At 36.4% G+C, this 20,444-nt stretch overlaps 1 protein-coding gene across 1 annotated transcript in view; it reads left to right on the top strand.

The window, feature by feature from the left end:
* The window catches only part of UBE2W (ubiquitin conjugating enzyme E2 W), a 34,425-nt gene extending 16,648 nt beyond the window's left edge, over positions 1–17,777 (top strand). The window contains exons 2-6 of the mRNA XM_035317835.1: positions 199–290; positions 6,573–6,675; positions 9,161–9,316; positions 10,389–10,464; positions 14,828–17,777. Of these exons, the coding sequence (XP_035173726.1) occupies positions 199–290; positions 6,573–6,675; positions 9,161–9,316; positions 10,389–10,464; positions 14,828–14,841 (441 nt within the window). The 3' untranslated portion in view covers positions 14,842–17,777. The remainder of the gene's footprint in view (positions 1–198; positions 291–6,572; positions 6,676–9,160; positions 9,317–10,388; positions 10,465–14,827) is intronic.
* The last annotated feature ends 2,667 nt before the right edge of the window (positions 17,778–20,444 follow it).

Here is a 20,444-nt window from a genome sequence, read left to right as displayed (position 1 = left end):
TATAAAGCTTGTGAATTTTCAGTTTAATTTCTTGGGGAGGATCCTTTCCTTCTCCCCTTTCAATTTCACTTTGGATTTAATTTTTTAAATAAAACTCATTTTACCTTTTAGTAATTGATTCAAAACTTACTTTAGTGCATGTGCTAATTTTTGAGCTTCATTTAATATTTGAACTTATTTTGTACAATTTCTTTTTAGAAAAGATTACAAAAAGAGCTATTGGCATTGCAAAATGATCCACCTCCAGGAATGACTCTAAATGAAAAGAGTGTACAAAATTCAATTACACAGTAAGTATATATATATGTATATATATATTAATTTTTGCTACTAAATTGAAAAGTATGTCATGGAAAGTTCCCTTGTGCCACTTTCACAATTTGTTCCAAGTAACATTCTGAACTTTTGTTTCTTATCTAGAGAATGAAACATTTTTTAAAATTTAATAAGCGTATTACGGTAATGCGCTAGACACTCTCAGAACACGAATAATGAATTCATTAAATTTGTACTAAGTATTTTACTGTTTAACAAAATGTTAATTGGTAAAAGCTTCTGCATATTTTAATTTAACAGTCTCTCATAGCTACTAACCTGTGAAACTCCTTTAATGAAATAATGGAGTAGCTGGTTTAGACTTTGTACATTATTGTTGTGGTTTAGCCCTGGCAGGCAGCTAAGTATCACAAAGCTGCTCTCATTGTCCCCATGTGGCATGGTGGAGAGAATTGGAAAGGTGAAAATGAGAGAACTCATGGACTGAGATAAAGACAGTTTACTGGGTAAAGCAAAAGCTACTCCAAAGCAAAGCCAAACCAGGACTCCATTCTCTGCTTCCCATCAGCAGGCAGGTGTTCATCCACTTCCAGGAGAGCAGGGCTCGTTGTGTGTAATAGTTTACTGGGAAGACAAATGCCATCACTCTGAATGTCTCCGCATTCCTTCTTCTTTACCACAGCTTTTATTGCTGAGCACAATGCCATATGGTATGGGACATTCTTTGGTCATATTGGGTCACCTGTCCTGGCTGTGTCCCCGCCCAGCTCCTTGCGTACCCCAAGCCTCCTTGGTGTCAGGGCAGCATAAGAAGCTAAAAAAAAAAGTCCTTGTCTCAGCTCTGCAACAGCTAAAACATCAGTGTTTTACTGCCACTGTTTTAATCAAAAATCCAAAACAAGGCATAGTGTAAGCCTCTGCGAAGAAAATTAACTCTGGCCCAGCCAAAACCATGATAATTATTTCTATTGAGTGCATTTCATAGTTATTAATTTCCATCATCTTTTTCTAAAGCAAGCAGAGAGAACTTCTTAAAGAGCTAAGTTGTCCAAATTCATTTTTTTTCAGACTTCCCACCTTACTGTAGTTTGTGCTGTGCAAAACTGAAATAGAAATATGGTTAAATATTCTGTGTAATTAATTGAAATCGATAGGTGTTGTTCCTTATTAAACTAGTGTTTTTTTCAGTTGACTGAAATTCAAAGACAGGCTGTGTTGACTTTAAAAGGCAATTTTCTGTCAGTTTTTCTTAGATTAATTCAGAGAAATGTTAGAAAAATCTTTTCAGATATAAAAATCTATGAGTGAATTTCAGGCTACATGTTCTGGACTGATCAATGGATCAATTTAAATACCTAAGTTGAGCTGACTTGTGATGTTGCTTAACATTTGCATTTCTGATGCTGGCACTGACCATGCTACATGAGGTTTTATGAGCCTTCAGTGCTTTTCGTAAGCTGAGTTAAATACTGCTGTTGCTTTTTAAATGGTACTGGTTTTTTGTGATCCTTGATGCTGAAGAGTATGACTGAAACAAGTTGAAATAGCACTATCCAGAATGTGGTACTAATAGCAAACCATTGAACGTTTGGTGATTTGAAAATTGTTTCTTGCTTTACTTAGATTCCTTTTTTTCAAGAAAAAAAAAAGTATTTCGCTTCTCAAAGAAAATCCAATCTAATTTTGCAAGAGCTTTTCCACTTGCATAAACAAAAATAGCAATTAAGGGAAAGTTTACAGAAGGTGAAGAGATGTGAAAGGAGTAATCTGTTTTATGTTCATGGATTTCCGTTTTTTTTAGGATATCTTTGTCAGAGTGCTACTGCATTGTTTTTTCTGCTACATGCAATTTTCATACATGCAAATAAAAACTTCCAGTTTATGGCCTTTTTTTTCAAATTTTCACTGTAACTAGCTTCCCAACACTAGCAACATCATGTTTTGCCCTTCAAGGGTTTTTGATGCAAAGTAGCGTGTTCTCAGACTTTACATCAAATTGAAGTTTGTGTTGGTGCAGTATGGATTTGTGTACCAATACTCCAGGGTTTGAAAGGAGCTGAATAAATTAATTGGAGCATATGATGTAATTATGTCATTTGAAACTTTAAGCAATCTTAATCTTTTTTTTTTTAATACCCAATAATTAGAAGTTTGAGATGGCTGAAAAAGGAAGGAGAAAAAAAAAAAAAGAACAGAAAGATGGGTGCTAGTGATTCCTTGACCATAAAAGGAGCAGTGTCCGGGCAGAATTTTCTTCATAAATGAAACTAGTTTAAAAACTTGAAAGTGGAGATTCTGGATCACAAAGACCAATAAAGTTGAATGGTATTGGTGCAGTGTGTGTATAAATGTAGAAGCAGAAGACATAGCAAAATGTCATCTAAAGTGCAGCTAGAATAAATCAGAACAGAATATCCTGAGCTGGAAGGTACCCACAGGGACCATCAAGTCCAACTCCTGACACTGCACAGGACCACCCAAAAATCAGACCCTGTGTCTGAGAGCATTGTCAAATGCTTCTTGAACTCCAGCAAGCTCGGTGCCCACTGCCCTGGGAAGCCTGTTCCGGTGCCTGACCACCCTCTGGATGCAGAACCTTTCCCTCACCCCCAGCCTGACCCTCCCCTGTCCCAGCTCCATGCCGTTCCCTCAGGTCACTGTCCCCAGAGAGCAGAGCTCAGCGCCTGCCCCTCCGCTCCCCTCGTGAGGGAGCTGCAGGCTGCCATGAGGCCTCCCCTCAGCCTGCTCTGCTCTGGGCTGAGCAAACCAAGGGACCTCAGCCACTCCTCATGTGTCTTCTCCTCTAGACTTACCATCTTTGTAGTCCTCTTTTCAACACTTTCTAGTAGTTTTATGTCCTTCTTACACTGCAGCACCTGAAACTGCACCGAGCACTTGAGGTGAGGCCAAACAGCAGAGTGGGACAATCCCTTCCCTCGACCATCTAGCAGTACTATGCTTGATGCACCCCCAGGGTACTGTTGGCCCTTCTGGCTGCCAGGGCACACTGGCTCATAAGGGTAGATGGGAGGAGCAGTGGATGTCATCTACCTTGACTTTAGCAAGGCTTTCGATACTGTCTCCCATGACATCCTGCTAGCAAAGCTGAGAAAGTGTGGGATACACGAGTAGACAGTGAGGTGGGTTGAGAACTGGCTGACTGGCCAAGCTCAGAGGGTGGTGATTGGCAGCGCAGAGTCTGTCTGGAGGCCTGTGACTAGCGGTGTTCCCCAGGGGTTGGTGCTGGGTCTGGTCTTGTTCAACATCTTCATCGACAACCTTGATGAGGGAATAGTGTCTGCCCTCAGCAAGTACGCCGACTACACAAAGCTGGGAGGAGTGACTGACACGCCAGAAGGCTGTGCTGCCATTCAGCAAGACCTGGACTGGCTGGACAGATGGGCAGGAAGAAACCAAATGAGGTTTAATAAGAGCAAGTGTAGAGTCCTACACCTGGGAAGGAACAACCAGAAGTATCAGTGCAGGCTGGGGGACGACCTGCTGGAGAGGAGCTCTGCGGAGAAGGACCTGGGGGTCCTGGTGGATGACAGGTTGACCATGAGCCAGCAGTGTGCCCTGGTGGCCAAGAGGGCTAATGGGATCCTGGTGTGCACTAAAAGGAGGGTGGCCAGCAGGTCAAGGGAGGTGATCTCCCCTTCTACTCTGCCCTGGTCAGGCCTCACCTGGAGTACTGTGTCCAGTTCTGGGCTCCCCAGTACAAGAAAGACAGGGATCTCCTGGAAAGAGTCCAGCGGAGGGCCACAAAGATGATACGGGGCCTGGGGCATCTTCCCTATGAGGACAGGCTGAGAGACCTGGGTCTGTTCAGCCTGGAGAAGAGGAGACTGAGGGGGGATCTTATCAATGTGTCCAAATATCTGAGGGGTGGGAGACAGAAGGATGTAGCCAACCTCTTCTCAGTGGTTTGTGGGGATAGGACAAGGGGCAATGGCTGCAAGATAGAGCACAGGAAGTTCTGCACCGACATGCGGAAGAACCTCATGGTGAGGGTGATGGAGCACTGGAACAGGCTGCCCAGGGAGGTTGTGGAGTCTCCTTCTCTGGAGATATTCAAGGCCCATCTGGACGCCTACCTGGGCAGCCTGCTCTGAGGAACCTGCTTTGGCAGGGGGGTTGGACCCGATGATCTTTTAAGGTCTCTTCCAACCCCTACAGTTCTGGGATTCTATGTGCCATTAACCAGCACCCCCAAATCCCTTTCCATGGGGCTGCTTTCCAACCTCTCATTCCCCAGTCTGAACGTATAGCTAGAGTTACACCATCCCAACTACCAAATCCAGCACTTTCTGTAAGTTTCATATAATTGGTGATGGCTCAGCCATCTATCAAGATCTTTCTGCAAGTCCTTTTTACTCTTGACAGAGTCAACAGCTCTTCCTAATTTAGTGTCATCCACAAACGTACTCAGTGATCTTAGAGTCCTCAGTCCAGGTCATTTATAAAAACACTGAAGAGAACTGGACCTAAAATGGAGGCTCTGCTGAGTCACCCCACTAGTGACTGGCTAACAGCCCAATGCAACCCCATTTACTATAAGCCTTTGAACTTGACCCATCAACTAATTGTTCACCCGTCATACTGTGTACTTGTCTAGCTGCATGCTGGAGGGTTTTTCCAGAAGGGTGCTGTGACAGAAAGTATTGAAAGCTTCCCTTGGTCAATCAGATGAGTAACCTTGTCATAAATGGCAATTAAGTTACTAAGCAGGACTTTCCCATCATGAAAACAAATGATTGTGTTATTTCAGGTGTTTTTTCAATAAATTCCAGATTTGAAAACAAATCTAGGAGGGCAGTCTTCCTAATCAGCATCCTTAGTAGCTGTACCAAGAAGTTATCTTCAGTTTGTCTCAGGAATTTCTTGGACCCATGGATTATCAGCTGTGTGATATTATCAGTTTATATCTGGGAAGAAAAAGTCACCCATAAGGACAAGGGCAGTTGAGCTAGAGATATCCCTTAATTATTTGTAGAATATTCATCAGTGTTGTCATCTTGGTTGGATGGTTGGACTCCTACTACAACAACAACACTTTATTTACCCAGAGGCTCCCAGCAGTGTCATTGCCACCTGTAAGTGCCATTCAGTTCTACTGTGTTACATTCAGTGTCACCTGCCCTGCAATCAAAGGACTCTTCCCCAGGACAGTCATTGCCCTCCTTTACCCTCCTACTGTTAAAGATATGTTTCTCCTGAAGAGGGGAGATCAGTGGAGAAGCAATTTTTCTTGATGAAAAATATGCACCACTTAAATACAGGGACAGCCTATATGGTATGAGGGTGGAGGAGAGGGGTTGAGAAAAGGATCATTAGGACTGCCAGCTGAAGGAGACATTGGCTTTTCTGAATGCGTTCTAAAATATCTCAGCTGCCTCACTTGGGAGTGATGTACGTGTTTTTGTCTGAGCCATTTGTAGTCTCTTGATAAATCTTTACATTATTGTATTCCTCAAATGTGTAAAACTCAATCAAGGGTGAAAGATAAAAACAGGGAAGTGATGCTACAGAGGATTGTATTAAACGAACAACAGAACTCCAAAATGACAGAAGTGAGATAGCATGGTGTTGTAATATGTCTTGAACACTATACAGAATCTATTTTGACTGGATTTAAAAAACCACTAATTTCATGTTGCAGTGGAAGGAATAGATGCAGAAGAATAGCATACTGTGATATGTTGCATCTTAATTCCAGTTGCAACTCATCCTTTTTCTGCTTTCAATTTACTGTGACCTTTTCATTTTTATATTACTAGCTTTTACAGTTTTAGTGTTCCCTTACATACCAGATTGCGTAATATTTTGTTTCTAACTTTTTTGTAGATAATAAGTTCAAGAGCAGCATTACCCATTCCCTCTTGGATATTGATTTTATTTTAGTAAACTATAATGATGATTTCCTTGACAGAAAAATGAAAACAGATGCATACTACTTTGTTCCCTTCCCAGCCCGATTTTATGTAGGAATAAACTTTGGAACAAGTCTTTTCTGTCAGCTTTGGCTCATGTAACAGCTATTTACTTGGGAACTGATGGATCTGTGATCAGTTCAAGTCATAATTAAATGTATAATTTGTAGTGCTATAGCAATGCATGCATGTGAAATACTAAGCATGTTTTTTTTAACTGTGGGCTGTATGCATTATTCTCTTATGATACTAATTGAAAGTTTAGAAAATTGGCCGATTAGTAGTTGATTTGATGTATTCTGTGCTCCAGGAGTGAAATTATAATTGATTAGTCTATAATACTATTTTTTTTTCTTCATTCTTTAGGTGGATTGTAGACATGGAAGGTGCTCCAGGAACACTATATGAAGGGGAGAAATTTCAACTTCTATTTAAGTTCAGTAGTCGGTATCCTTTTGATTCGCCTCAGGTAACTGCTTTCTTACCTCCTGCTTAATTCTACCTCTAGGTTATAGCTGCATGGCATGTGCTGAATATTAATATTGTTCACATATCCTAATACAAAGTTACTTTAATTTGTATTAAACATATTGTGCAGATGCCTTTTCTTTTAGAAATGAGTCTGCAGTGGGCTATAGTATCCATTGGAATCAACAAGTTCTCATAGGAGATGAAAGAATGGCGTACACTGGAGGCTTTTTTGACACTTGTATCATATGAAAGAACAACACAAAGTAGGAAGGTGCTTTTTACTGCAGCGTAGAAGTGAACAACAAATAACTACTTCATACCTTCTCCTGTTGCCTTTAACTACAACTTTCTAGTTCATTTTTAAAACTCTTGCATCTTTTCTGCTGCCATGGTTAATATGGCTGCCAAAAAAAACGTAATTGTGAATTCTCATAAATACCTGATCTCTTTGAGAAGCCTACAAATCTAGTGGTTAGAATAAAGGTATAAACTACTATATTGTTTTCATGTTAACATTAATTGCAGCATTACTACCAGGGTGCAGAATGAGCTCTGTACATCTATCTGTCCATTACCTGTGAGGAATGCTTTTTTTTTTTTTTAAAAAAAAAAAAAAAGGCTTGTAAGAGGTGTTAGGCTATCACTTCTGATATCCTCAGAAAGAAAGAAGAAAAGCGATAGTTCCTTAGTTCTTGCCTTGTTTCAGCTTGAAGTTCAAAGAGTGATCTCTGCTTTTCTCATGGCTGTTGAAGCTTAAGCAAGGAGCTATGAGAGTCACTTAAACTGTAAACGTACGTATCTTTAGGTATTATGTTAAAAACTGCAATGCTGACTCTTCAGTCTCAGGTTTTAAGGAACAAACTGTCACTTGCATTTTGTCAGGCTTGCAGTGAACTACTTGTAGGTTATTTATGAGAGATTAATCGCTTTAAGGTTCCAAGTAGGTACTGTTTGTGCTCATTACCCAATGTGTGTGTGTGTGGCTGTATGCAATTTATTGTAAAACAGCAATCTAGATCAGTATATGTACACAGATGTATTTATTTTTTAAGCATAAAAGGCAATTAAGAACTGAAGTACTGCGTATTTGATTGTTGTAATGTCTAGAATTTTCATCATGCTGCTGTACGCTGAGTTCATTTATATTACAAACCTCTGGACTATAATTTTCCCTCCTGTAAATCTATTTACTGTGAATTGACAGTTCACACTTCCTCTGCTTAATCAGTTGGTTGTTTTCTGCATTAAATATATGTTATCTGTCAGAACATGCGTGCTTTTACTTATTTGCCTAGTTCTGGTTTTCCTGTAAAGTGAAGACATTAGATAGAAATGAAATACATTACAGGTTATGAAGGCAAGCTCTTCAGTGCTTAAGAAATACCTGTTAAATATCTATGAAAGATCATTCTGCATCCAGTTTTTCTGCTGCTATAGAAGACTCCATGCCATTAGGCAAACAGGTTAAGCTCTCTCCCTTCAGGTTCACGTGATTAAGGTGATACTTCTTGTAGGCAACAACAAGATGGGTGTGTGTGTGCGCATGTACGTGAACTTATGAAATACTTAAGAAGCTGTGGGATATTGTACAATGACATAACAAATCTCTACCATTCATAACCATAACAGATTACAGTGGTTATGTTGGATAAGGAGTCCAGGAGTTTAATGCTGCTGTGAGGATATCATTTTTACTCCATTTCCATTGGTCCTGAGCTAACCATGTGTTTGACAGAAACTTCTGTAAGAGCAATAATTGATAAAACTGGTTTTCTAACCTTTTTTTGACTGTGATGTTATCTTTCAATATAGAAGAGTTAAGGTTTTCAATGCTGTTTTTGTTGTTCACCTGTGTTAAATAAAAACAAATTCTATTTAAAGTAACGATCTAAAAATATTTCCTATGTGGTAACATACTGTGGTTGTAGAAGTTATAATTAATTGGGTTAGTTCATTTAACTCTTTATGAGTTGTCCAGAACTTACTTTGTTGTGTCCAGGATTATAGAAATACTCATTTATAAGTCTCGCTATGTTTCTTATGTATAATATTTTGGCTTATGAAACAATTAAAATCCAGTGTTTTGGCTATGCAACTGTATTTCTTAGGATATGAAAGACTGAGGCTACAAGATTTAAAAATCTTGGTTTGATATTGTTGCCTTTACATTTTTTCTATTCTGTATAGATATTTGTAGGAAAAAAAACTGCCATTTAACCATCTATGCAACTTCATCTTCACTAGTTAATAAGGCTTCTGTAATTTCATTTTACATTCCAATTAATTGCTTGCAAATATGAATGAATCTAATGTGGTAAATTGCCTCATTTATTTTAAGTGAAAATGGTAGAATCAACTTCTTAAATAAGATATTGCTGTTTTTCCAAAAGCCATGCAGTTTTAAGTAAAACTTGGACGATAAATAACAATTAATACAAAAAATAAATTACACGTGTTTGTGGTTTCTCTTTTTTTTTTTTTAGGTCATGTTTACTGGTGACAATATTCCTGTTCATCCACATGTTTATAGCAACGGTCATATCTGTTTGTCCATTCTAACAGAAGACTGGTCTCCAGCGCTCTCAGTGCAATCTGTTTGTCTTAGCATTATTAGCATGCTTTCCAGCTGCAAAGAAAAGGTATGGTTTTTCTTAGCACCATTGGAGTAGAGGAAGTGGCAGTTACTGGTTTTCTTTTTTGCAAAGTAAGATTCTTGTTTCTGAAATTCTAAAATAGGTAAATGTACTATATCTGCATTTCTATTATTGAAAAAATGCCAAGCTAGAGCTGCAAACTTGCGGTGTAGTAAGTTCTTTTAAGCTTTTTTTATGGTGACTTGCTCATATTGCTGGAAAAGCAGCATGGATAGAACCCTTCTACTTGTACTAACTGTGGAGTTAAATTCATACCATTCTGTGTAAATTGATTGTCTCTAAAGGCAGTACAAAGTGACTATTTACATGTATTTAATGCAGATGTCTAAGATGTTTTTTGTTCATAAATGAATGGCACTCAGACTTCTTTTGTAAAGTAGGCTACTTGTTTGCTCTTGACCATTTGTTTTGGAGTAGAATTTCCGTGGAAGTTAATTTGGTCAGAGCTTGTATATCTGTGATATCCAAACGTGTGTTTGTTACATCCCTGTCACTCATAGTCATGTGTATTTGGTAGAAAAATATCACGTGATTGCTTTGTATTATATTCTCTGCTTTCTGATGACACTTATAAAGACAGCTGAAGAATATGAAGTGTTGATGAGATATAGATAGTTGTTTGATGACAGCTTAAACAAAGCTCATTTTTCACCCACTCCAAGCTGAGATTTATGGATGTGAATTGGACTCAATATATAAAAATGAGATTCCAAACCACAAAGGAATTTATTCTTTTTTTTTTTTTTTTAAAAAAAAAAAAAAAAAAAGCTGTTTTTTTCCTACGTGCTTTTTTTTTTTTTTTTTTTTTTTTTTTTTAATTATCCCCTCTCCCAACCCCAATCTGTCTTCAAGTGGTTTGGAATTTCTCATGGAATCTTGCCTTGAGTATCTCCAGTAAGAATCATTACCTGAGTTTTTCTTACAAGGGCCCTCACCCTGCTTGCTACCTCGTTGTCATTGCATTCAGTTGATAACCTTTCTTAAACTTATTAAATAGTTCATGTATTTACAATATGAGGATTGTTTGATTATTTGTAGGTCTTTTCTTCTGTTGCAGAGGCGACCTCCAGATAACTCATTTTATGTAAGAACATGTAACAAGAATCCAAAGAAAACAAAATGGTGGTATCATGGTAAGTATTTAACTAGGACCAGAAATTCTGTAGCTCTTTTAGATTGAAGGCACTTAAAATGTAGGAAAGTAGTGTAAATTCATTCAAAGCCTAAAAGTATTATTTTCCAAAATTTATGAAAATCCCATTTCTGAAATACCTGCTGTGACTTTCTTTATATCATAATTTAATAATTCCTGGCTGAAATTTAAACAATACAGATTCATGTTTTACATTGTAGGACTGAATTTGAATAAAAGTTCTTGTAAACTGCATCAGTCCATGACAAGTCTTAAGGTATGGGTGGGGAATGTCCTTAATTAAACCATTTTTTTTTTCTTTTGTTGGTGGTAACACTTTAAAAGCTTTCACTGCATTAAAAGTACACCTATATGTTTATAAGCAGCATTGTTTTTTCAGTAGTTTCCACTGTTCATCAGAATTTTCACTGTGAGACAGTTGGCTGACTTAAAGGTTCTTAGGAACTAATAGTTCCTAAGTAGTAGTGTAGTAGTAGTGTAGTAGTAAGATTCTACAGGTACATGATATATATATATATATATATATATATACACACCAAAATTGCTATGTATAGTACTACTACAGGGTCCGTAGTGCTAGTGGCTTGTTTGTTTGTTTTTTTTCTCTAACCATCTGCTCTCTTTCTGACTTTATACTGTGTGGTTTCTTTCTTCTGGCTCAACATTTGTCAACTTCCCAGAGCTGGGGTTGGTTGTATGTGCTTGTCCTATCTGGTCTGTTGGTGAGAAAGGAAAGGAAGAGTGGGCAGATGGTAGAGATGGACTATGCTTTCCTTCTCTCTTCTCCTGCTGGCCAGTACTTTCTTTGCTTTCCCTAGGATAATACTATCAAATGGTGGTTATCAGAAGCCTATGTGTTTGGGGAAGGGTTGGATTAGAGTAGAAAATACTACATGCTAGAGTGGTGCAAGAAGAGCTGGTCTAACTGCTACATTTCACTGAAGCCTCTGTCATAAGACACCCTCATTTTTTCACTGTCTCCCCACCCCAGGACACGTTTTGTTCTGTATGTGAAGTGAGGTCAGGTAATTTGAGATAGCAGAAATGGAGAGGCAAATGCTAAAGCCTTCATACTTAAATTCTTAAATTCATAGTGTCCATAATTATTAAAAAAAAAAAAATGAGTTTTTTATAAAACTTGCTGATCCCCATGTTTTTTTGATAAATGGTAATGTAGCAGAGTGAAACTGTGTTTCTTATAATACTCCAGTAGTCTCTCTAAAACAAGTTGATTTCAGTCACAACAAGAGAAGTGCTGTATGTCATGGGGTTATCAAGTATGTAAGAAATTTAGGACTGTTTATCACGTGGTTGTACATTACGCTGTTTTTAAAACTGGCTCTAAGAATAATAATACTCTTGTCTACAAGGATAATAGGCTGGATTTTTCATCTTCACTAAATTACTCAGTAATCATTTTTTTTTCTCACTCTTGCAATGTGCTTGGTCCTTAACTATTTCTAGTTTTGCTTTCTCTTTATTGGCAATTTTGGGAGATTTGTTATTGACTTTTAATTTTGTTTTCACTTGCTAGTTATTTCTAAAGAGATATGAGTTAACTTTAATTTAGTGGCTTTATCTTGTGATTAAAACATGCTTTGTTTACTTTGAATTTGTACTAGAGTTTCTTTTTGATTCAGGACTGAAGTCTTAAGGAGAACCTTCTGCAGATACTACTTTGATTTCTTATTCATGAAATTCAATTTGAGTTAAACAGGCAAAATTCCAAATGAGTATGAGAAGAAATGTGGTTATCTGACTCTGAAATTTGCTATATAACTGTGGCTCAAAGAAATCAAGCTTCTTATAGTCTACTGAACAAATCATTTAATTACTTCAAAGTAATTACTCTCTGGCTGTTTTTTGAAAGTCAGGAAACTCTTTCCTCCAACCAGAGAGGCAAGGGAAAACAAGTCAGTTATCTAAATAACTTTTGCTGGTTTGTTCATAATATTTTCATTTGTTTTTTAACTCCTTTTTAAATTACTAATTACAAAGTAGATCATATTTTAAAGTTTATTGGGCTTCCCCTCCCCCCCTTAAATTTGTATATATATTAAAACAAAACACTGATTTCTGGTGGACAAAAGTTTTCTTAAACTTTGGAGTTTTTTTTTTTCCCCCCCTAAAATTTTGTGCACCCCTTGCTCCTTCTCTCAATTAATAGTAATTTTGTTTCTCTTCTGGCCATACTAAAAAGTTTCTAGAGGATGATCTTTCAATTTTCAGTACTTTCCTAACTGGTTTGAAGACATGGTGGATTACACTAAAATGGGAAGTGTAATTTGCCTGCTAATTTTAACCCTTTCTTTCTGGAAAAGATCCATGTTCAAGCTGAGGTATACCTGAAAAAATTTACAAGCTCTTAGAAGAGGTGGCTCTGTCATCTTATTTTCCTGCTTCTGCTCCAGCTGAAGTCTCACATATCTAACCTTGTGGTTGAACTACTTTGGGCTGGGTAAATTAGGGGAGAAAAATCTGAAAGCCCAGAAAGAAAAACAGTTAAGTGCCAGTGCTAATAAGGGAACCTGTGAGGGAGATGCAGAGTGGTTTTGCTGCTTCTGCTGTCAAGTAGCCATTAAACTAGCTTAGCTGTAATGTGAAATTGAATCTGTATTGTGAAAAGACGGAAGATCGTCATCATTTTTAACATATGCCTTTGAAGATTATTTTGTTTTCCAGTAGGTGCTTGGGATTTGTTTAGCTGGGAACAAGCAGTGTGTGATGGGGAAGTGATGTAAAGCAAACCAATGTAAACATAGAGGCATAAAGTAGCACTTACAGATACATTCTGACATATAAATGTGGTTCTATGTGCATCTATCTTATTACTGAGTTTTTTAATCTCTCATTTCATCCCTGCCTCAGCAAATCAACTTATTCCATGAGCAGAATTACAGAGCCTGTTTGTTACAAACTCAGTGTCTTTGCAAGCTGTCTTTCAAAACTCTTGTTTCCTCTTACTAATGATCTCTTTGATAACTAAAAATATTTCTAGATTATCCAATGTCTCCTTTAGCTGTACATTGAATTTCATGCTGACAATTTCAAAGTTGGTCATGCTGTGTTAAAAGACAAAGGAGGATCTTCCAGATAAGATTTTCTTGGTCATCCAGGCTGAAATTGGTTTAATAAAGCTGTTCTGTATTCTTTGTATAGTCAGGAGGTATATTTTTGTGAAAAAGAATAGTGTGATGGTGTTAATTTTCAAATACCACCTCTTTACTGCTTTCAGTTTTTCTTTTTCAATAAGGAAGTGTTTTCCATGGTATTTGTTCTAAACTTTGAGTACACCATTTAAAGTACACCCCTTCTCTCTTGCATCCTTGCCCCATTTTTTTACATGTAAATTTTTTTGTCCCTTGCCTTCTTACCAGAAAAACTGCCTTTCTTTTTTTTTTCTCTTTTTTTTTTTTTTTAGTAATAGTATTGAGGACATAGTATTTTCCAGTGAGAATGTAGAATTGTTTGTTGCTACTTCTATTTCTACTGTTTACAGATTTAGTAATCTGTATGGTTTATAGGACAACTTTTTCAGTGTCTGCGAGGTTACAAGTAAGTGCATTAAAAATAACCAGACAGGAAGTCTCCTTTCTGTTAATAAGCTTAATAACAACTGTTGCCAGCTGCAAATATACCGCAAATTGATGTGTGGAATAGAAGGTTTAAAAGGAAGAACTTGTTCAGGCAAATACTTGCATTTAAATCTTAAAGCATAGCACAGAAATGGCTGGCCTAGAATACTCTTTTTCATAATATACTCAGTCACAGTGTCTAAAATTTAATGAATATAAGTTATTTTCACATTTGAAGTTAAGTATTGCAGTAGTAATCTATTGCTTTGGCATAATTCTGTCAGCTATAGTTTGTGTTGACATTTGAGAATTACAAAAAAAACGGTTGAGAGTGGAAGCATCAGAAGTCAGCTCTGCTGACTCTTATCACTACATATTTCTGATAAAGGATTTCCCAGTTTGATAAATCTGCTGTACTTGAAGGGGTGCAAAATGTTAAGCATATTTGGTATTTCACTTTCTTAATGAGTAGCTTTCTAAATATTAAATGTGGAAATTACTGTCCTTTTAATGGAATATTTGCTAATACTAATGTGCTCAGAGGTGTATGTGTGTTTTGGAAGTATTTTTTTTTTTTTTTTTTTTTTTTTTTAAATCTCACCTTTTTTTTTCCTAAGTTATTGAACAAAACTGCAAGCTTACTCAGTTGGTGTGTTACTGCTGCATGTTAATATCTATGCCAGGAATTGCTTCTGCGTACAGCGCCGTGCTAACTTGGACTTGGAATGTTTACATGTTTTCCATAAATACTCTTTTTTTATTTTAAAGATGACACATGTTGATGCCACCATTTTGTGATCCTCGTAGCAGAAGATAGTCCTACTGAGAAAATGAGCACTTTGATCATTCAGTCTTTGAACTTTAACCTTTGACTGGAAGTGACCTATAGGCAATGAAGACTACTTCCTTTGACTGCATTTTTACTAGTGTGCATTCTGGGCGCATGTTGATCGCTGGTTCAGTCCATGCAACTGACATGCTTTTATTAGTCATACAGTATTAATGCAGGTGTCCAGAAATGTCAGAATAATTCCATTATTTTTATTTTAAGCTTTTGGAAGAATTCCAGGTCTTCATATATTGTGCAATAACACTGAGCTCCTTGGCGGTTTTGGTGCATCCATTGCCGGCAATGGACATTGTACCAGGGAAAGGTTTTGCTCCTGCCACAAAAAGATTGATGCATGACAGAGCTTGTGAAAGTTTCAGATATATTTGGATTATAAGCAAGGGATCTACCATTACCTTAAAAGCCACCCCATTCTTTTATATTTGGATTCTATGCACTGTGATCACAAAACTAGCAGCATGAGTTAACATGCTTAGCTGAAGGACTGTAATAAGATCATTACATATTTATTAAATTGTTTATCTGCTGTCAAATTGTTTTGACGTGGAAGGTTTTTCAAGTAACATTGGCAGGGAGGTACAATGTTATCCCTATGGTGAAATAAAACTACTTTTTGTATATAGTTATTCATATCTCTGAAGCAAAGGTATGAGTAATTTAGGGTATGAGTGATTTAATCAAGAATTTATTTTGGAGATAAGAGAGGATGGCAGTGATATAACTGAACTTGCTGCAGTCCGTAATTGGGCTTGTAATTTGTACTTTAGAGCTTTTTCCAAATAGATTGCACACTGTTATTTCCGGCTAGCCATCAGCATGAGCCCTACTGCCTACACCAATATTTCATTTATTTATGTGTTTGAAAGCAATCCATATAACATTTTTTGTTTGCATTCACTGTTTCTTTTGTTGTTGTATGTCATGTTTGAATGTTACAAAACAATATTTTGATTGAAAAGCTTTGTCAGAAGATATTTTCATGTAAATTATTTCTTTACCTTGTAAGCATCATCTTGTCTTTTAATCCTGTACTATAAAAAGAAAAAAAATACATTTTTGACAGAGGCTTAATGTTTTGACAAAAAAGTGTGGACCTTCTTATTTAAGTTTAGACTAAAATATATTTTCTTAAACTTTCTTGTCCCACGCAGCCATACCGTTTTTTGTTTTTTTTCTAGGCTTTTACTTCACCAAAAAAAGATGAAAAAGCCTAAAACCATATAAACGTTTTTTCTATGGAGCAACATTTATTGAAATAGATAGTTGTTCTCACCACTCTGTAATATTTTGATACTGCAATTAGGTTGTCTTTTTAGGAAGCACTTTTATAAACTTAATACCTTTACGACGTATGCAAAATTTCTATGACTTTTTTTTTTTTACTGTTGCCTTATTGTTGCACTCAAAAAATAAAAATAAAGTGGTCAATACATGAATGTCTAAATCAAGTATCTGCTTGATTAAAAACAAAACAAAACAAAACAAAAAAACAGAAAAATAACAATGAAACAACCCAGAATGAGTAACTACAATAATAAACAAAAATTTGGCTGATAATAATGACTTTTTTTTTTTACTGCTGTATCATAACTGACAAATTTTATAGCCTTGTACATACTTCTCTGTTACCTAATGTTTAAAACATTTTTAAAAAACATAGATGCATAACTCAGGGTGGATAGAGTTCAAATGGATTTACTCTAGAGAAGTATTTTGTACAGCAATTTAATTATCGATATTGTCAGTGAAGTAAGGCTACAATATTCTTCAGGAACTGCTATTTTTTCTACTGTATTGAAAATATTTCTTGGCCTTTAAAACTCAATGGTAAAATCTAGCTTTGGATATAAATTTGATGTGTATATATACTTTCACAGTGAGCCTTTAAAACATAGAATTCAGATTCTTTTAAGAGCCAAAAATAATCATTTTAAGCAAATGAAATAGTTGTGCTCCTAACTTTTTGTTTAGCTAAATTTTATTGTTTTAAGTTAATCAAATCAGTTATTTTTGAAAATGGTTCTTACGAAAGAGCAGTTATCTGAATACTTAATCTGTATGTTCTTGTTAGCTGCTCTGTATTATTGATTGAAAAGATTGTCGCATCTTTGAGAAATTCATGTATTTTCATATAGCTGGTTCATATAATGGATCCTATCAAATAGTCCACAATGAAGAGACCTTATTGTGACACAAGGTCACGTGTCTGAAGAAGTGGTTCAAGTGCATCTTGTCAGATACACGCATCTTTTCATATGTTGGATTGCCCTAGGTACAATACATGGTTTCAGAGAAGCTTTATTACTGTATGTATTTTGTTGAAGATCTGCATTGTAATGCAAAGCATTTTATGTTTTATTGACCTATGCTATCGTGTGGACTACGATGAAGTAAAACAAATTTATGCTGCTCTTTAATTTTATGAAACCCTCTATAATAGAGAAATAGAAATCCAAGATAGATTAGAAGAGAAATTACCTCAAGTCTTTTAGTTTACAGTAGAAATGCCTCCATTGGTTCTCTCGTAGATCTGTTGGTAAGTTCACCTATATACAGAGGGCAAGGACAAAACCTATATACCACTCAAGCCCTCAAAATAATGCAACTATTCTGACAATACTATGATGCCCTGAAAAGGGGCTTAAATTAGATGAAGGTGGTGCCATCCTTTCTGTAGGGTGATCCTGTGTATGTAATTTTCACTTGGAATTTCTTACATCAAATGGTTACAGAATTGGCTTGAAATGATCTTGCTTTTATTTTGTGTCAATGTTGATGTTGTTAAACACTTTGTTTTGTGTTTAGTGTCTTTATACTATAACACAATAAATTCTTGTTTTAAAATAGATTACTACCCTTGAATGGAAATACGTGTGGACCTTTTCATGGTGGAATGCAGAAGCATCGTTCATTACTTTTAGCTACTCTTGAGGCAAAGCTGCCAGTAATCCCCAAAACCTGTGATGGATATCCAGAGAGGGAATTATGTAGTACTGAGATGTCTCCTCTTTTCTCCAGAGGATACCTGTTGTACAGCTGAAGAAAACAGTGTCTTTAAAAAAAATAATAATAATAACATATACTAAATTATTGGGTAGTAAACCTTCTTCCTTATGTCAATAATTGCTTTAAGTTTGGAATGTTTTTTTCCCCTCAAGATATGATGGCTTCTGTTTTGGAAAAAGACACCATCTTGATACCTGAAAAAACTATTTTTGTGAAAAAAAATAAGGTTTTAATGCATATGTGTTGCAGTATCCTCTTCTGGATGTTTGATTTTTAGTTATTACTTTATTTGAAAGTCTGGCCAAGCATAGTTAACATCTGAGGCTTTAAAGATAAAGTCTAAAGAGACCATAAATTTCCCATGCCAGTAACTTTTAAAGAACAGATTAGACAAATGGTTGTCATGAAAATCTTAAATATGATAAGACTTTCTTGTCCTGTTTTTGCTGTTTTTTAGTATGTAAAAGTTTATTTAAATTAATTTAAAAAGGGGGGACGGGACCTATAGCATTAATGTTTTTTAAATTGTCTTGCTGATACACAAAGCTTTGGGATAGTGTAGCTACATAATACCTAACTTTGGAGGGGAAAGCTAGTATATTTTCTTGTATCCTTGGTAAAGCAGTTCAGAATTATGTTGTGCTGCACGCTTGCAGTGAAGCCTTGTGAATTCTGGTGATTCTTAAAGAAAGTTTGTTCAAACTTAATTCTTTAAAAAAAAAAAAAAAAGTTGGTTTTAATTGAAATGACTCGTTCCAGTTTGGATTTGGTCTCAAAAGTAGCAGTACCTGAACAGTTGAGTGTTGAACTGAATAAGGAAAATGAAACTGCTGTAGTAATTGATACTCCATTTTCAGTTGCAGCTATCCAGAAGGATGGGAATATTGATGTGGGATTTGGTTTATAATGCAGGTAATTGTTGGCCTATTGTTTCCAGGACGTATACAAACTTTCCAGACTATCAGGCTCATAAATACTTTCAAAGAATCAGAATAGTAGAAATATGAGCCTTTATTTAATATATTAAAATGTAATTCAGAAATACAAAATTGAAAATATTTTGCCACTGATATTTCATTTTACTGATAAAAACAATGCAGGATATTTTATTCACTTGCCATATTTTTTCCCCAGGTTTTAACTACTTTTTAAAATTAGTATTTGAGCGTTTTTAAGCAGTTTTGCAACACTGACGACGGTTGCTTGACTTGTGCTGGTATGTTTTCTTGTTTTAAAAGCTCCATGGTCGGACCTTTAAACTTCTGTCATTTCTTCAGCAGCTGGGAACATATTTGTTAGATCAATTTGGAGTGTGTTCTGCCAAGCAGGTCAGGGTTAAATCTGTTCAGATGAATGTTCTGGGCCCTTTCTCTTCCCAGCACTACAATATTATCTGGAGGATGTTAATGCAGTTGTCCAGGGCAAGTGTTACATCCTTACAGATGAAAAGAGCAGGGTTACAGCCGTTCAGTGTCTCAGTTTACTGCTACTGAAAAGGAAGAATTTGTGCTCCTCTTTCCTTTCCAGCTTCATGCTTCACATTCTACCTTGCACCTAGCTTTGTCCATGTTGCACTGAGATGATTTGGTAGATGTTAAACAAGTAGGTGACTGAGATGAAAAGAAAAAGTGAAAATCGTTCTTCTCAGCAAATTGAATCAGTTTAATGCATGATTGAGAGTGGTGGAGCTAGTACAAGAAACTGAAAGGACTATGCAGCTAGGGATTGGGAGGTAGTGACTGAAATCTGAGTCATATCTTTAGACTTTTCTGCATAGTGTAAAGTACTAGAAGCTTTGTTTTATGCAGAAGTTGAGTTATGTGCTCTGAGAATCCTGAGAGCTGGAGGTCTGGACTATTGCCATCTTTGGTGGAGAATATGCTTTTTATCTTTTTTTTTTTCTTTTTTTTTCCCTATTTTATTTTTTGATATCAAGGCTGCTAGCATTGATTGCTGTGGATATATTTTTTTTTTCACTGCCTTTTTTAAAAAAATAAAAAAAAATAAAAAAATCCTTAGCCATGTTCTGCCACATCCATTCCAGAATACTTGAAAGCTCATCTTTTGGCTTACATTTGTCTCAACTCTTGATCCGTGATTTCATGATTTGTATCTTTATACTTGCTTTTATTTCAAATGTGTTCTTTTTAGAAAAGGAAAGCATAATTGTGTTCAGCTTGTTGTCATTGGATTAGGTAGAACCGCTAGCCAAAAGGACTGAGGTATCTAATGCTATGAGGCACGGTTAGCAGCTTGTCAGATTTGTACTGGAGGACAGGACTCTTGCACTGTGGTAGGTGGTTTTCAAGATGAATCCACGCTGTTCCTCATTTCACCCCTTCCTCTGAAGGTCATGTTCAAAAGGCAGATGGAATTTGCTGCTTTTCATCTGTATTTATTATTTATACCAAGGTAGTGAAAAGTTTAAGGGTCAGTAAAGAATAGTAGCTGTTGTTCTGACTGGTGAAGGGGGAATAGAGTGAACTCTCATTTGTTGCGTGGGAAGAGCCCTCCCGTCTCTATCCCTCT

The sequence above is a fragment of the Oxyura jamaicensis genome, chromosome 2 (genome assembly GCF_011077185.1).
Source record: "Oxyura jamaicensis isolate SHBP4307 breed ruddy duck chromosome 2, BPBGC_Ojam_1.0, whole genome shotgun sequence".
In the NCBI taxonomy this organism is placed as follows: Eukaryota; Metazoa; Chordata; class Aves; order Anseriformes; family Anatidae; genus Oxyura; species Oxyura jamaicensis.
This window is presented reverse-complemented; position numbering and strand designations above follow the sequence as displayed.